At 48.3% G+C, this 14,364-nt stretch overlaps 1 protein-coding gene across 2 annotated transcripts in view; it reads left to right on the plus strand.

Moving 5' to 3' along the window:
- The first annotated feature begins 7,322 nt into the window (after positions 1-7,322).
- LOC118378990 (D(1) dopamine receptor-like) overlaps positions 7,323-14,364 on the plus strand; it is a 9,773-nt gene continuing 2,731 nt past the window's right edge. Inside the window, exons 1-2 of one of the 2 annotated variants that reach the window (XM_035765990.2) lie at positions 7,323-8,185; positions 13,732-14,364. The exon at positions 13,732-14,364 is cut by the window's right edge and continues 2,731 nt beyond it. In XM_035765990.2, the coding sequence (XP_035621883.1) occupies positions 14,114-14,364 (251 nt within the window). In that variant the 5' untranslated portion in view covers positions 7,323-8,185; positions 13,732-14,113. The remainder of the gene's footprint in view (positions 8,186-13,731) is intronic. The other variant, XM_035765991.2, reaches the window with a different exon arrangement.

The following is a 14,364-nucleotide window of genomic DNA, read 5'->3' on the forward strand; positions in this document are numbered from 1 at the left end:
AACTGTTCTGCCTGTGGCTATGGAACCCTGACCTGTTCACCGGACGTGCTACCTTGTCCCGAACCTGCTATTATCAACTATCTCTCTCTTTTTATACTGCACCTGCTGTCTCAACCTCTGAATGATCGGTTATGAAAAGACACTGACATTTATCCTGAGGTACTGACCTGGCACAGCCGGAAGAGGACTGGCCACCCCTCAGTGCCTGGTTCCTCTCTAGGTTTCTTCCTAAGTTCCTGCCTTTCTAGGCAGTTCTTCCTAGCCACCGTGCTTCTACATCAGCATTGCTTGATGTTTGGGGATTTAGGCTGGGTTTCTGTATAGCACTTTGTGACATCTGCTGATGTAAAAAGGGCTTCATAAAAATATTTGATTGAGTATCCCCAACTCTGCAACCCTGCCCTGCAACCCCACAAATCGGCCATTCCAGGCAGGCCAGAGCAAAGGCTCAAACTATTTTAATTATTGAGATTAATATTTGAACCCAGATCTGATAGGATGGTGTTTCTGCTAGATTCTATATGGCTTCAGCCTATAGCTATAGGATGATGTTGTTGCATTAACCAGCGTGAGGCTCTACCACTACACAGATATATTAGTGAATTAGTGTAATCATTCTAGACTTGGTTATGGGGGTGTGTATGCATAAGTGTTGCAAGCAATTACACTGAGGGCAAATGAAATTAGCACAAACATAAGTAAACACACATCACAACAGAAACACATTACACAGAATGCCTGGCTGACACCAGCTGGAGATGGATGGCTGGGAGAGTGGAAAATGTAATCATCAGAATTTGTTATGTAAAAATAAAAATGGGATAATTGGGGCCTCCCGGGTGGCGCAGTGGATAAGGGTGCTGTACTGCAGTACCAGCTGTGCCACCAGAGACTCTGGGTTCGTGCCCAGGCTCTGTCGTAACCGGACGCGACTGGGAGATCTGTGGGGCGACGCACAGATCGTCTCATCGCTCACCAGCAACTCCTGTGGCGGGCCGGGTGCAGTGCCCGCTAACCAAGGTTGCATGTTGTTTCTTCCGACACATTGGTGGGGCTGTGTTAAGAAGCAGTGCGGTGGGTTGTGTATCGGAGGACGCGTGACTTTCAACCTTCGTTTCTCCCGAGCCCGTACTGGAGTTGTAACGATGAGACAAGATACTATGAAATTGGGGTGAAAAATTCTGAACATTGTACATTTTTAAAATATATATATTTTTTAAGATAATTTATTAGATGGTGACATAAGGTGACATACTGTACATATATATGATCAGCTGAGGTGTATTAACCCCAGTGTGCACTATACATATAGTATAGTTATACTCATGGAGGAGATGTGTGAGTGAGTCTAGACGTGAATATGCAAATGAAAACATCTAGTTCTGACAGGAAACCTGATTTAAACAGCAGAGATAACCATCTCTGCTTCCCAAATGGCACCCTATTCCCTATATGGGCCCTGGTAGATGTAGTGCCCTGAAAGGGCATAAGGTGCCATTTGGGGCATAGTCTAAATTTGTCACAGATTTCCATGTGTTCTGACCACGTTCATGAACCATCAAAGACTCTATAGGCGGCAGCAGCTCAGATTCCTTTACTATTCAAATGATGGAACTGGGTTAAAGTTAAGATTAGGGTTAGGGTTAAGATTAGTTATTCAAACTAGAAAATTCTAAGAAGAAAATAACCCTAACCCAGCGTCATTATCAGCAGTGTGGCTGAGATGATAGTTCCTGATAAGGTTTCATTGACACTACGAAAACTCTGCTTCACACAGGGTATTATTAGTCAACTCCTCCTCACACACTAGAGAAGGCTGAGAAACCCCACAGCTTCTTCAATGGAAAGCAGTGGAAGGCTCATAACAATGGCTGCAACAGAGTGAAAGGAATGAAACTCATGTGTTTGACATATTTGATACTATTCCACTGATTCCACTCCAGCCATCACCATGAGCCCGTCCTCCCCAATTAAGGTGCCACCAACCTCCTGTGATGGAAAGTTACTTTTACACTGCCTAGACTGACAGCTTGGGTGCTTCCGAAATGGCACCCTATTCCCTTGTACACTACATTTTACCAGGAACCATAGGACTCTGGTCAAAAGTAGTGCACTATGTAGGGAATAGGGTGCCGTTTCAGATGCAGCCCCATTGTGCAACTTGCCGGACCGAGAGTCACTTCATGGTTGATTTATCTCATGGGCAATATGGTTTCAAGCATGGTCAGAGTGCTTCAAGCAGGCTTGAGAGGCACAGAAAAAGTCTGTCTGTGCAACCAGATAAATATAGAGTCATTTTATCTCACTGACAACCACTTCCTATAGTAGCCTAGAACTCAAGCTGAATCTCTGGGTCATCTCGCACAAGAGGCCAGAGCTCTACATCCACAAAACCCCTCCTCAAAAAGTATTTGCAACCTGTCAGAGCCTTTATTTGATGAAAGCAAAGTGTAATATGTCAACTCTCCATAGCTTTTCCCGTGCACCATCTCTCTCAACATGTACACACACACTCTAAAAAGACATCTGCTGGTCTGGAACGAGAAAGCAGCAATTCTAAACATCTTTAATAGATTTTCATTTAACAAGTCAGCATTTTGTTAACACATATATGCTCCTGGACACAAAAAACATGAAACTATCTATCAAACATCTTCATCAGATTCGTATATGCACAAATATCATCCCTGACCATTAATTGCTTTTTGTGGTGATGATGATGATAATACAGTGTTTTCCTTGATGTCTCAGAAAAGGGCTGTTTCAGTGACATCACGGTTTCTTTACGCCCTCTCACAACAACTTCCTGTTTGTTTATCATAAAAAGCATCAATGCTGCTGATCTCTATCATATTCACTTCACACATTTTACAGAGACCGACAGACCGAGAGACCGACAGAGAGAAGCAGAGAGAGACAGAGAGAGACAGAGAACCAGAGATCACAGTATGAAAATGATCAAGTCTGTTGTCGTCGTTATGTTTCTCAACATGCTGCATCTCGGCCTGGGCAACAACTTACGCACAGAGATCATGGAAGACCTGGAAAAGCTCACTCTGAAGAACTTCACGTTTGTATGTATACAGTTATAGGAATGTTCTCATCACTTGTAGTTAGAGTTGTGCCACAAATGACACCCTATTCCCTATATAGGGCATTACTTTTGACCAGAGTAGTGCCCTATATAAGTGCAAGAGTGCTATTTGGGACGTAAACTTAGAGTTCAAAGTTAAGCTCACTGACAATAGTTTGACATGTGAGGAGTTGGTTGGTGAGTTCCATACTACGTGGTTCATTGTGGCTAGTCACAAACTGCAGGGCATTGGTTCAACAAGAGATGTGTTCTAAATTAAATAAATACACAGAGACAGTGAGATGACTGGTGGAGTTGTAATATACTGTAATATTCTGAAAGCAGCCTTTCTTATCTAATGACTGTTTTACTTACAGACATTGCTGCCCAACAGAGTACCAACACAAGAAATGGAGGATAACGCAGTAAGTCATCTGTCCTTCACCAGTCCACATGCACACACACACACACACACACACACACACACACACACACACACACACACACACACACACACACACACACACACACACACACACACACACACACACACACACACACACACACACACACACACACACACACACACACACACACACACACACACACATCTGTAGTGTATGCATAACTCACAACTGTTGTCTGAATTGTGATCTGATCAAGTCTACTCATGTATTAGCTGGAGTGTAAGTGCCAGGGGGTGTTTGCCACTCAGCTGAAGCGTGTGGTCAACAAGGTGAGGCCCCGGACCAAGGAACACAAACCACTTCTGAACAGACTGCAGATGAACATCCAGGCTCTGCCTCAGATCTCTACCCATGAGGTGAGTTTCTGAACACTGGCTGTTTTATACACATTGTTTAATTTAGTGTTTTGGACAGGTCAGTCCCTAGGGGCCTTGGTCAAAAGTAGTGCACTATATAGGGAATATGTTGCCATTTGCCTCTGTTTAATACACACAGTTTATTCACTCTACTGGTAGAAGTTGGTTCAGGTTCAGGTCCAGCTCTGGGACGGTTCTGCCCACTCTACTGGTAGAAGTTGGTTCAGGTTCAGGTCCAGCTCCGGGACGGTTCTGCCCACTCTACTGGTAGAAGTTGGTTCGGGTTCAGGTCCAGCTCCGGGACGATTCCGCCCACTCTACTGGTAGAAGTTGGTTCAGGACACTGAAGGCTACATACTAATGGTTGAATGTGTTTTATTTTTAAAGGAGGCCAGGATCTGCCCCATGATGGACAAAAAGATTCCCGTTTACAGACGACAATCGTTCTAATGAAGTACATATTATTCCTCCGGAACCTTAATGAAAACGAATGTGTGTGAGATACTACTGTATAGATACAGTCATTAGATTATCTCTATATCTTATAGATTGATTTCTTTGGGTAATATGGCCCATAAATATGCTGCATCGCTCTTTGTGACAGAAGTAATGATTATTTATAGACCATTCTCAGGTTTAGATTGTTCATGTATTTTTCAATGTACTACTTACGGATTGGCTCACTATGTTCAAGAAAAGGTATTCACAAGTTGAGTAATTTTTTAAATATATTTATTTATTTAAACAAACATATTTATTTGTTAAATTATTACTTTTTAAATGTGTCTTGAAGATTACAGTCCGTGTTCTTCCCATGTCTGCTTGTAGACAGAATATAAACGTTTGATTGATATACTGTACTATGTACTTCCATGATGAAAAGCATAATTGTTCTCAAATAAGATAATTTTATATTGTATTACAGAATATTTCAAATGAATGTACAAATGTTATATGTATTGAATATTTATTTATTTATTCTATAATGGTTGAATGTGGATGAATCCTACATTTTATACTGTAAAGAACTTACATCGATGATGTGCGATCAACTGTATTTTTTAAGGAAAATAAATATATATTTTTCAAAACTTTGTATATAGCCTCGCTACTGTAGCAGCCTGTCCCAGTTGCCTTTTATAGCAGCATGTTTTAGCAGCCTGTTCTAGTTGCCTGTTCTAGTTACCTGTTTTAGCAGCCTGTTCCAGTTGCCTGTTTTAGCAGCCTGTTTTAGCAGCCTGTTTTAGCAGCCTGTTCTAGTTGCCTGTTCTAGTTACCTGTTTTAGCAGCCTGTTCCAGTTGCCTGTTTTAGCAGCCTGTTTTAGCAGCCTGTTCCAGTTGCCTGTTATAGCAGCCTGTTTTAGCAGCCTGTTTTAGCAGCCTGTTCTAGTTACCTGTTTTAGCAGCCTGTTTTAGCAGCCTGTTTTAGCAGCCTGTTTTAGCAGCCTGTTCTAGTTACCTGTTATAGCAGCCTGTTTTAGCAGCCTGTTTTAGCAGCCTGTTATAGCAGCCTGTTTTAGCAGCCTGTTCTAGTTACCTGTTTTAGCAGCCTGTTTTAACAGCCTGTTTTAGCAGCCTGTTTTAGCAGCCTGTTATAGCAGCCTGTTTTAGCAGCCTGTTATAGCAGCCTGTTATAGCAGCCTGTTCTAGTTACCTGTTTTAGCAGACTGTTTTAGCAGCCTGTTCCAGCAGCCTGTTATAGCAGCCTGTTTTAGCAGCCTGTTTTAGCAGCCTGTTATAGCAGCCTGTTTTAGCAGCCTGTTATAGCAGACTGTTTTAGCAGCCTGTTTTAGCAGCCTCTTTTAGCAGCTTGTTTTAGCAGCCCGTTTTAGCAGCCTGTTATAGCAGGCTGTTCCAGTTGCCTGTTCCAGTTGCCTGTTATAGCAGCCTGTTCCAGTTGCCTGTTCTAGTTGCCTGTTCCAGCAGCCTGTTCTAGTTACCTGTTATAGCAGCCTGTTTTAGCAGCCTGTTCTAGTTACCTGTTATAGCAGCCTGTTTTAGCAGCCTGTTTTAGCAGCCTGTTTTAGCACCCTGTTTTAGCAGCCTGTTTTAGCAGCCTGTTCCAGCAGCCTGTTCCAGTTGCCTGTTTTAGCAGCCTGTTTTAGCAGCCTGTTTTAGCAGCCTGTTCCAGTTGCCTGTTTTAGCAGCCTGTTCTAGCAGCCTGTTTTAGCAGCCTGTTATAGCAGCCTGTTTTAGCAGCCTGTTTTAGCAGCCTGTTATAGCAGCCTGTTTTAGCAGCCTGTTCCAGCTGCCTGTTTTAGCAGCCTGTTCCAGTTGCCTGTTTTAGCAGCCTGTTCCAGTTGCCTGTTTTAGCAGCCTGTTCTAGTTGCCTGTTCCAGCTGCCTGTTATAGCAGCCTGTTTTAGCAGCCTGTTTTAGCAGCCTGTTCCAGCTGCCTGTTTTAGCAGCCTGTTTTAGCAGCTTGTTTTTGCAGCCTGTTCCAGCTGCCTGTTTTAGCAGCCTGTTTTAGCAGCCTGTTATAGCAGCCTGTTTTAGCAGCCTGTTCCAGCTGCCTGTTTTAGCAGCCTGTTTTAGCAGCCTGTTATAGCAGCCTGTTTTAGCAGCCTGTTTTAGCAGCCTGTTATAGCAGCCTATTTTAGCAGCCTGTTTTAGCAGCCTGTTCCAGTTGCCTTTTCTAGCTGCCTGTTCCAGCTGACAGACAGACACAACTGGGACTATGACAGCTATTGTCAAATTGTTTTATTTTTGGAGAAGCAAACACATTTATTAGTTGATGATGTACACTATTTCACCTGCATCAGCAGGGACTAAAACTGAGAGGACTTTGGGTCGTATCAGAAAGGCTCTCTATTTTGATGGAGAGAAACTGGGTAATGTCCCAAATGTTACCCTATTTCCTACATAGTGGACTACAAAAGTAGTGCAGTTTCTAGGGAATAGGGTAACATTTGGCACGTGAGCTGGGAGTTTGATGTGTCGGCTAATGTGCTGACTGACATTAAGTTATCTTTCACAGGTCATCACTAATTATTCGGATTGATTGACTGACCTCATCTACCCACAGGTCACATCCTTCACAGATAGATGGATTTATAGACATCCCTTTATCCATCCATTCATCCATCAGTATTCTCTCTCTCTCCATTAGGTGGCCTCAGGGACCTGTGTGTGTCCAAGTGCATCCGGAAATAATCTCTCCCTAAATGACACTGACTACTAATGCTCTAAAAGGTTGAATATAAATCTTTATTATTCAGTAACACGTATTATTTAAAGAAGAAACACCAGTAGGAGGATACTCCTCCATGAGGTTTGTAAAATGTCTACTTTTTATTCTGGAAGAGTGTCTAATTCTCATTTTTATATAAATAAAAAAACGGGTGAAGATTGGGTAGTGATTTGCTCACATTTTTCCGGAATGAAGTGCGCATGGAGGGGGGATAAACCAAACGACAATCGTCTCATGTGGTCTCCTCTTCGAAAGGCCAATGTGACGTCACAGCAGTGATACAGCAGTGATGTGAAACGAGGTCGCTGGTGGTAGTGAGACCTCTCGGTGTCTTTGGTTTTGCGGAGACTGGGAGATCGGGAGAGCGGATATACGAGACTTGACTCCGCTGAGGGAAGCGTTGCGCAAACGAAGTGTTTTTCGAGCGCAACTTCAGAAAGCGTCAGGGAGGTTAGGCCTAATCAACTGTCAAATCAAATGATAATTGTGCTCCTTCAACCGTCGTGTCTCTCCGTCTACCGTCGTTCGTTAACTGATGGTCTGAAGTCAAGACTTAGGTCGGAGGTCGCCTGTCATTATCCCATTGATTTGTTACCTTCCTTCTTTGACATGGATCTAATTGGTAACGGTTATTTGCCACAGCTTTACAGAGAGTGAACAGAACTCAATCCCCAACAAACAAGTTCTTATTCAAATAGATTAATTATGTTTTCCCAAAGGAATGTGCTTTTGGAGAAGTGATGCTGCCCTTGGAAATCTCATGGTTGCCTTGTTCTGAGTAGATTGGTGAGTGCTGCTTATATGGAGCTGGCTGGATGTTATATATGTGATCTAGTTCTAACCCACACTCATTTTACAAAGCATCCTAGGTATGCAAAAACATACACTGGGAAACTAGAATATAATTTAATTAAATAGGAAAGTATTCTACATACTAGAATACAATACAATTGAATAGAAGAGAATATGACTTCATTGTCTATCCGGAGATTCTGATGCCACCGGACCTGCCAGTACATTCTAATGTTAAAGCATGTGAAAACAACACAGAAGCTAATTCTCTCTATCGGAACCATGGAAAGGTGTTTCGAAGAGGCAGAGTAAGTAACACAACATGATTGTTTTTCAAAATAATGTCACTATTAAACAGACACTATTAAGGAAAATAAACAACCTAGTTGTGTTTTGAGAACCACTATTGTGTAGTTTACACTGTTCATGATTTAACTCTGATGAGGCTACGTTATCAGTCCTCTGAGACCAGTGTTGATGGTTGGGAGAGTCACCTCGGTCAGCCTGAGACCAGTGTTGATGGTAGGGAGAGTCACCTCGGTCAGCCTGAGACCAGTGTTGATGGTAGGGAGAGAGACCTCGGTCAGCCTGAGACCAGTGTTGATGGTAGGGAGAGAGACCTCGGTCAGCCTGAGACCAGTGTTGATGGTAGGGAGAGAGACCTCGGTCAGCCTGAGACCAGTGTTGATGGTTGGGAGAGTCACCTCGGTCAGCCTGAGACCAGTGTTGATGGTAGGGAGAGTCACCTCGGTCAGCCTGAGACCAGTGTTGATGGTAGGGAGAGTCACCTCGGTCAGCCTGAGACCAGTGTTGATGGTAGGGAGAGAGACCTCGGTCAGCCTGAGACCAGTGTTGATGGTAGGGAGAGAGACCTCGGTCAGCCTGAGACCAGTGTTGATGGTTGGGAGAGTCACCTCGGTCAGCCTGAGACCAGTGTTGATGGTTGGGAGAGTCACCTCGGTCAGCCTGAGACCAGTGTTGATGGTAGGGAGAGAGACCTCGGTCAGCCTGAGACCAGTGTTGATGGTAGGGAGAGTCACCTCGGTCAGCCTGAGACCAGTGTTGATGGTAGGGAGAGAGACCTCGGTCAGCCTGAGACCAGTGTTGATGGTAGGGAGAGAGACCTCGGTCAGCCTGAGACCAGTGTTGATGGTAGGGAGAGTCACCTCGGTCAGCCTGAGACCAGTGTTGATGGTAGGGAGAGTCACCTCGGTCAGCCTGAGACCAGTGTTGATGGTAGGGAGAGTCACCTCGGTCAGCCTGAGACCAGTGTTGATGGTAGGGAGAGTCACCTCGGTCAGCCTGAGACCAGTGTTGATGGTAGGGAGAGAGACCTCGGTCAGCCTGAGACCAGTGTTGATGGTAGGGAGAGAGACCTCGGTCAGCCTGAGACCAGTGTTGATGGTTGGGAGAGTCACCTCGGTCAGCCTGAGACCAGTGTTGATGGTTGGGAGAGTCACCTCGGTCAGCCTGAGACCAGTGTTGATGGTAGGGAGAGAGACCTCGGTCAGCCTGAGACCAGTGTTGATGGTAGGGAGAGAGACCTCGGTCAGCCTGAGACCAGTGTTGATGGTAGGGAGAGAGACCTCGGTCAGCCTGAGACCAGTGTTGATGGTAGGGAGAGAGACCTCGGTCAGTCTGAGACCAGTGTTGATGGTAGGGAGAGTCACCTCGGTCAGCCTGAGACCAGTGTTGATGGTAGGGAGAGTCACCTCGGTCAGCCTGAGACCAGTGTTGATGGTAGGGAGAGTCACCTCGGTCAGCCTGAGACCAGTGTTGATGGTAGGGAGAGTCACCTCGGTCAGCCTGAGACCAGTGTTGATGGTAGGGAGAGTCACCTCGGTCAGCCTGAGACCAGTGTTGATGGTAGGGAGAGTCACCTCGGTCAGCCTGAGACCAGTGTTGATGGTAGGGAGAGTCACCTCGGTCAGCCTGAGACCAGTGTTGATGGTAGGGAGAGTCACCTCGGTCAGTCTGAGACCAGTGTTGATGGTAGGGAGAGAGACCTCGGTCAGCCTGAGACCAGTGTTGATGGTAGGGAGAGTCACCTCGGTCAGTCTGAGACCAGTGTTGATGGTAGGGAGAGAGACCTCGGTCAGCCTGAGACCAGTGTTGATGGTAGGGAGAGTCACCTCGGTCAGCCTGAGACCAGTGTTGATGGTAGGGAGAGTCACCTCGGTCAGCCTGAGACCAGTGTTGATGGTAGGGAGAGTCACCTCGGTCAGCCTGAGACCAGTGTTGATGGTAGGGAGAGTCACCTCGGTCAGCCTGAGACCAGTGTTGATGGTAGGGAGAGTCACCTCGGTCAGTCTGAGACCAGTGTTGATGGTAGGGAGAGAGACCTCGGTCAGCCTGAGACCAGTGTTGATGGTAGGGAGAGTCACCTCGGTCAGTCTGAGACCAGTGTTGATGGTAGGGAGAGAGACCTCGGTCAGCCTGAGACCAGTGTTGATGGTAGGGAGAGTCACCTCGGTCAGCCTGAGACCAGTGTTGATGGTAGGGGGAGTCACCTCGGTCAGCCTGAGACCAGTGTTGAGGGAGAGTCACCTCGGTCAGCCTGAGACCAGTGTTGAGGGAGAGTCACCTCGGTGAGCCTGAGACCAGTGTTGATGGTAGGGAGAGTCACCTCGGTCAGCCTGAGACCAGTGTTGATGGTAGGGGGAGTCACCTCGGTCAGCCTGAGACCAGTGTTGAGGGAGAGTCACCTCGGTCAGCCTGAGACCAGTGTTGATGGTAGGGAGAGAGACCTCGTTCAGCCTGAGACCAGTGTTGATGGTAGGGAGAGAGACTTCGGTCAGTCTGAGACCAGTGTTGATGGTAGGGAGAGTCACCTCGGTCAGTCTGAGACCAGTGTTGATGGTAGGGAGAGTCACCTCGGTCAGCCTGAGACCAGTGTTGATGGTAGGGAGAGAGACCTCGGTCAGACTGAGACCAGTGTTGATGGTAGGGAGAGAGACCTCGGTCAGCCTGAGACCAGTGTTGATGGTAGGGAGAGAGACCTCGGTCAGTCTGAGACCAGTGTTGATGGTAGGGAGAGTCACCTCGGTCAGCCTGAGACCAGTGTTGATGGTAGGGAGAGTCACCTCGGTCAGCCTGAGACCAGTGTTGATGGTAGGGAGAGTCACCTCGGTCAGCCTGAGACCAGTGTTGATGGTAGGGAGAGAGACCTCGGTCAGCCTGAGACCAGTGTTGATGGTTGGGAGAGTCACCTCGGTCAGCCTGAGACCAGTGTTGATGGTAGGGAGAGTCACCTCGGTCAGCCTGAGACCAGTGTTGATGGTAGGGAGAGTCACCTCGGTCAGCCTGAGACCAGTGTTGATGGTAGGGAGAGTCACCTCGGTCAGCCTGAGACCAGTGTTGATGGTAGGGAGAGTCACCTCGGTCAGCCTGAGACCAGTGTTGATGGTAGGGAGAGTCACCTCGGTCAGCCTGAGACCAGTGTTGATGGTAGGGAGAGTCACCTCGGTCAGCCTGAGACCAGTGTTGATGGTAGGGAGAGAGACCTCGGTCAGCCTGAGACCAGTGTTGATGGTAGGGAGAGTCACCTCGGTCAGCCTGAGACCAGTGTTGATGGTAGGGAGAGTCACCTCGGTCAGCCTGAGACCAGTGTTGATGGTAGGGAGAGAGACCTCGGTCAGCCTGAGACCAGTGTTGATGGTAGGGAGAGTCACCTCGGTCAGCCTGAGACCAGTGTTGATGGTAGGGAGAGTCACCTCGGTCAGCCTGAGACCAGTGTTGATGGTAGGGAGAGAGACCTCGGTCAGCCTGAGACCAGTGTTGATGGTAGGGAGAGTCACCTCGGTCAGCCTGAGACCAGTGTTGATGGTAGGGAGAGTCACCTCGGTCAGCCTGAGACCAGTGTTGATGGTAGGGAGAGTCACCTCGGTCAGCCTGAGACCAGTGTTGATGGTAGGGAGAGAGACCTCGGTCAGCCTGAGACCAGTGTTGATGGTTGGGAGAGTCACCTCGGTCAGCCTGAGACCAGTGTTGAGGGAGAGTCACCTCGGTCAGCCTGAGACCAGTGTTGATGGTAGGGAGAGTCACCTCGGTCAGCCTGAGACCAGTGTTGATGGTAGGGAGAGTCACCTCGGTCAGCCTGAGACCAGTGTTGATGGTAGGGAGAGTCACCTCGGTCAGCCTGAGACCAGTGTTGATGGTAGGGAGAGAGACCTCGGTCAGCCTGAGACCAGTGTTGATGGTTGGGAGAGTCACCTCGGTCAGCCTGAGACCAGTGTTGAGGGAGAGTCACCTCGGTCAGCCTGAGACCAGTGTTGATGGTAGGGAGAGTCACCTCGGTCAGCCTGAGACCAGTGTTGATGGTAGGGAGAGTCACCTCGGTCAGCCTGAGACCAGTGTTGATGGTAGGGAGAGTCACCTCGGTCAGCCTGAGACCAGTGTTGATGGTAGGGAGAGTCACCTCGGTCAGCCTGAGACCAGTGTTGATGGTAGGGAGAGAGACCTCGGTAAGCCTGAGACCAGTGTTGATGGTAGGGAGAGAGACCTCGGTCAGCCTGAGACCAGTGTTGATGGTAGGGAGAGTCACCTCGGTCAGCCTGAGACCAGTGTTGATGGTAGGGAGAGAGACCTCGGTCAGCCTGAGACCAGTGTTGATGGTAGGGAGAGTCACCTCGGTCAGCCTGAGACCAGTGTTGATGGTAGGGAGAGAGACCTCGGTCAGCCTGAGACCAGTGTTGATGGTAGGGAGAGAGACCTCGGTCAGCCTGAGACCAGTGTTGATGGTAGGGAGAGAGACCTCGGTCAGTCTGAGACCAGTGTTGATGGTAGGGAGAGTCACCTCGGTCAGCCTGAGACCAGTGTTGATGGTAGGGAGAGTCACCTCGGTCAGCCTGAGACCAGTGTTGATGGTAGGGAGAGTCACCTCGGTCAGCCTGAGACCAGTGTTGATGGTAGGGAGAGTCACCTCGGTCAGCCTGAGACCAGTGTTGATGGTAGGGAGAGAGACCTCGGTCAGTCTGAGACCAGTGTTGATGGTAGGGAGAGAGACCTCGGTCAGCCTGAGACCAGTGTTGATGGTAGGGAGAGAGACCTCGGTCAGTCTGAGACCAGTGTTGATGGTAGGGAGAGAGACCTCGGTCAGCCTGAGACCAGTGTTGATGGTAGGGAGAGTCACCTCGGTCAGTCTGAGACCAGTGTTGATGGTAGGGAGAGTCACCTCGGTCAGACTGAGACCAGTGTTGATGGTAGGGAGAGTCACCTCGGTCAGCCTGAGACCAGTGTTGATGGTAGGGAGAGTCACCTCGGTCAGCCTGAGACCAGTGTTGATGGTAGGGAGAGTCACCTCGGTCAGCCTGAGACCAGTGTTGATGGTAGGGCGGGTCACCTCGGTCAGCCTGAGACCAGTGTTGATGGTAGGGAGAGTCACCTCGGTCAGCCTGAGACCAGTGTTGATGGTAGGGAGAGTCACCTCGGTCAGCCTGAGACCAGTGTTGATGGTAGGGAGAGTCACCTCGGTCAGCCTGAGACCAGTGTTGATGGTAGGGAGAGAGACCTCGGTCAGCCTGAGACCAGTGTTGATGGTAGGGAGAGAGACCTCGGTCAGTCTGAGACCAGTGTTGATGGTAGGGAGAGTCACCTCGGTCAGCCTGAGACCAGTGTTGATGGTAGGGAGAGTCACCTCGGTCAGCCTGAGACCAGTGTTGATGGTAGGGAGAGTCACCTCGGTCAGCCTGAGACCAGTGTTGATGGTAGGGAGAGTCACCTCGGTCAGTCTGAGACCAGTGTTGATGGTAGGGAGAGTCACCTCGGTCAGCCTGAGACCAGTGTTGATGGTAGGGGGAGTCACCTCGGTCAGTCTGAGACCCGTCTGTCTACCTGTCTTTCTGTCTGTCCACAGGACACATGGGATATAGCAGACAGAAGGACTCCTCTCACCCTGTACCGAGATCTAAAACCTCTACTATCCCTGTGGGAATATGTACAACCATCCACCTCTCCAGGACAAAGGATTTCTAACTAATACAGAGTCTGGAACAATGCCAACCCCAGAGAGAGGCTGTCTGGAATGTCTTTTACCTTGTTGTTATTTGTTATCAAGGGACACAAACAAACAAGAAGATGTTATCAGAGATGTTTGGATGAAAAGGAGAAACCCAGAGGACTTTCCTTCTGACGTGGCTCTTCTCTACACTATGATCTGATTGACCCCCTGTCCCCCAGTCTCCCCGCCCCTCCCCCACCACACATCTTCCCTCTCCCGTGTGGGATCTCCACCGAAGATGGATCTGACGAATGACACTACGGTCATCACAGACAGCGACATGGGCGTCTTATTGGATGACTCCTCAACCCGCGTCCTGACTGGCTGTTTCCTCTCGCTGCTCATCCTCTGCACGTTGCTCGGCAACATCCTTGTGTGTGCCGCCGTCACCAAGTGCCGTCACCTGCATTCCAAAGTCACCAACTTCTTTGTGATCTCGTTGGCCGTCTCCGACCTCCTGGTCGCTGTCCTGGTGATGCCGTGGAAGGC

The sequence above is a fragment of the Oncorhynchus keta genome, chromosome 30, assembly GCF_023373465.1.
Source record: "Oncorhynchus keta strain PuntledgeMale-10-30-2019 chromosome 30, Oket_V2, whole genome shotgun sequence".
Taxonomy (NCBI): Eukaryota; Metazoa; Chordata; class Actinopteri; order Salmoniformes; family Salmonidae; genus Oncorhynchus; species Oncorhynchus keta.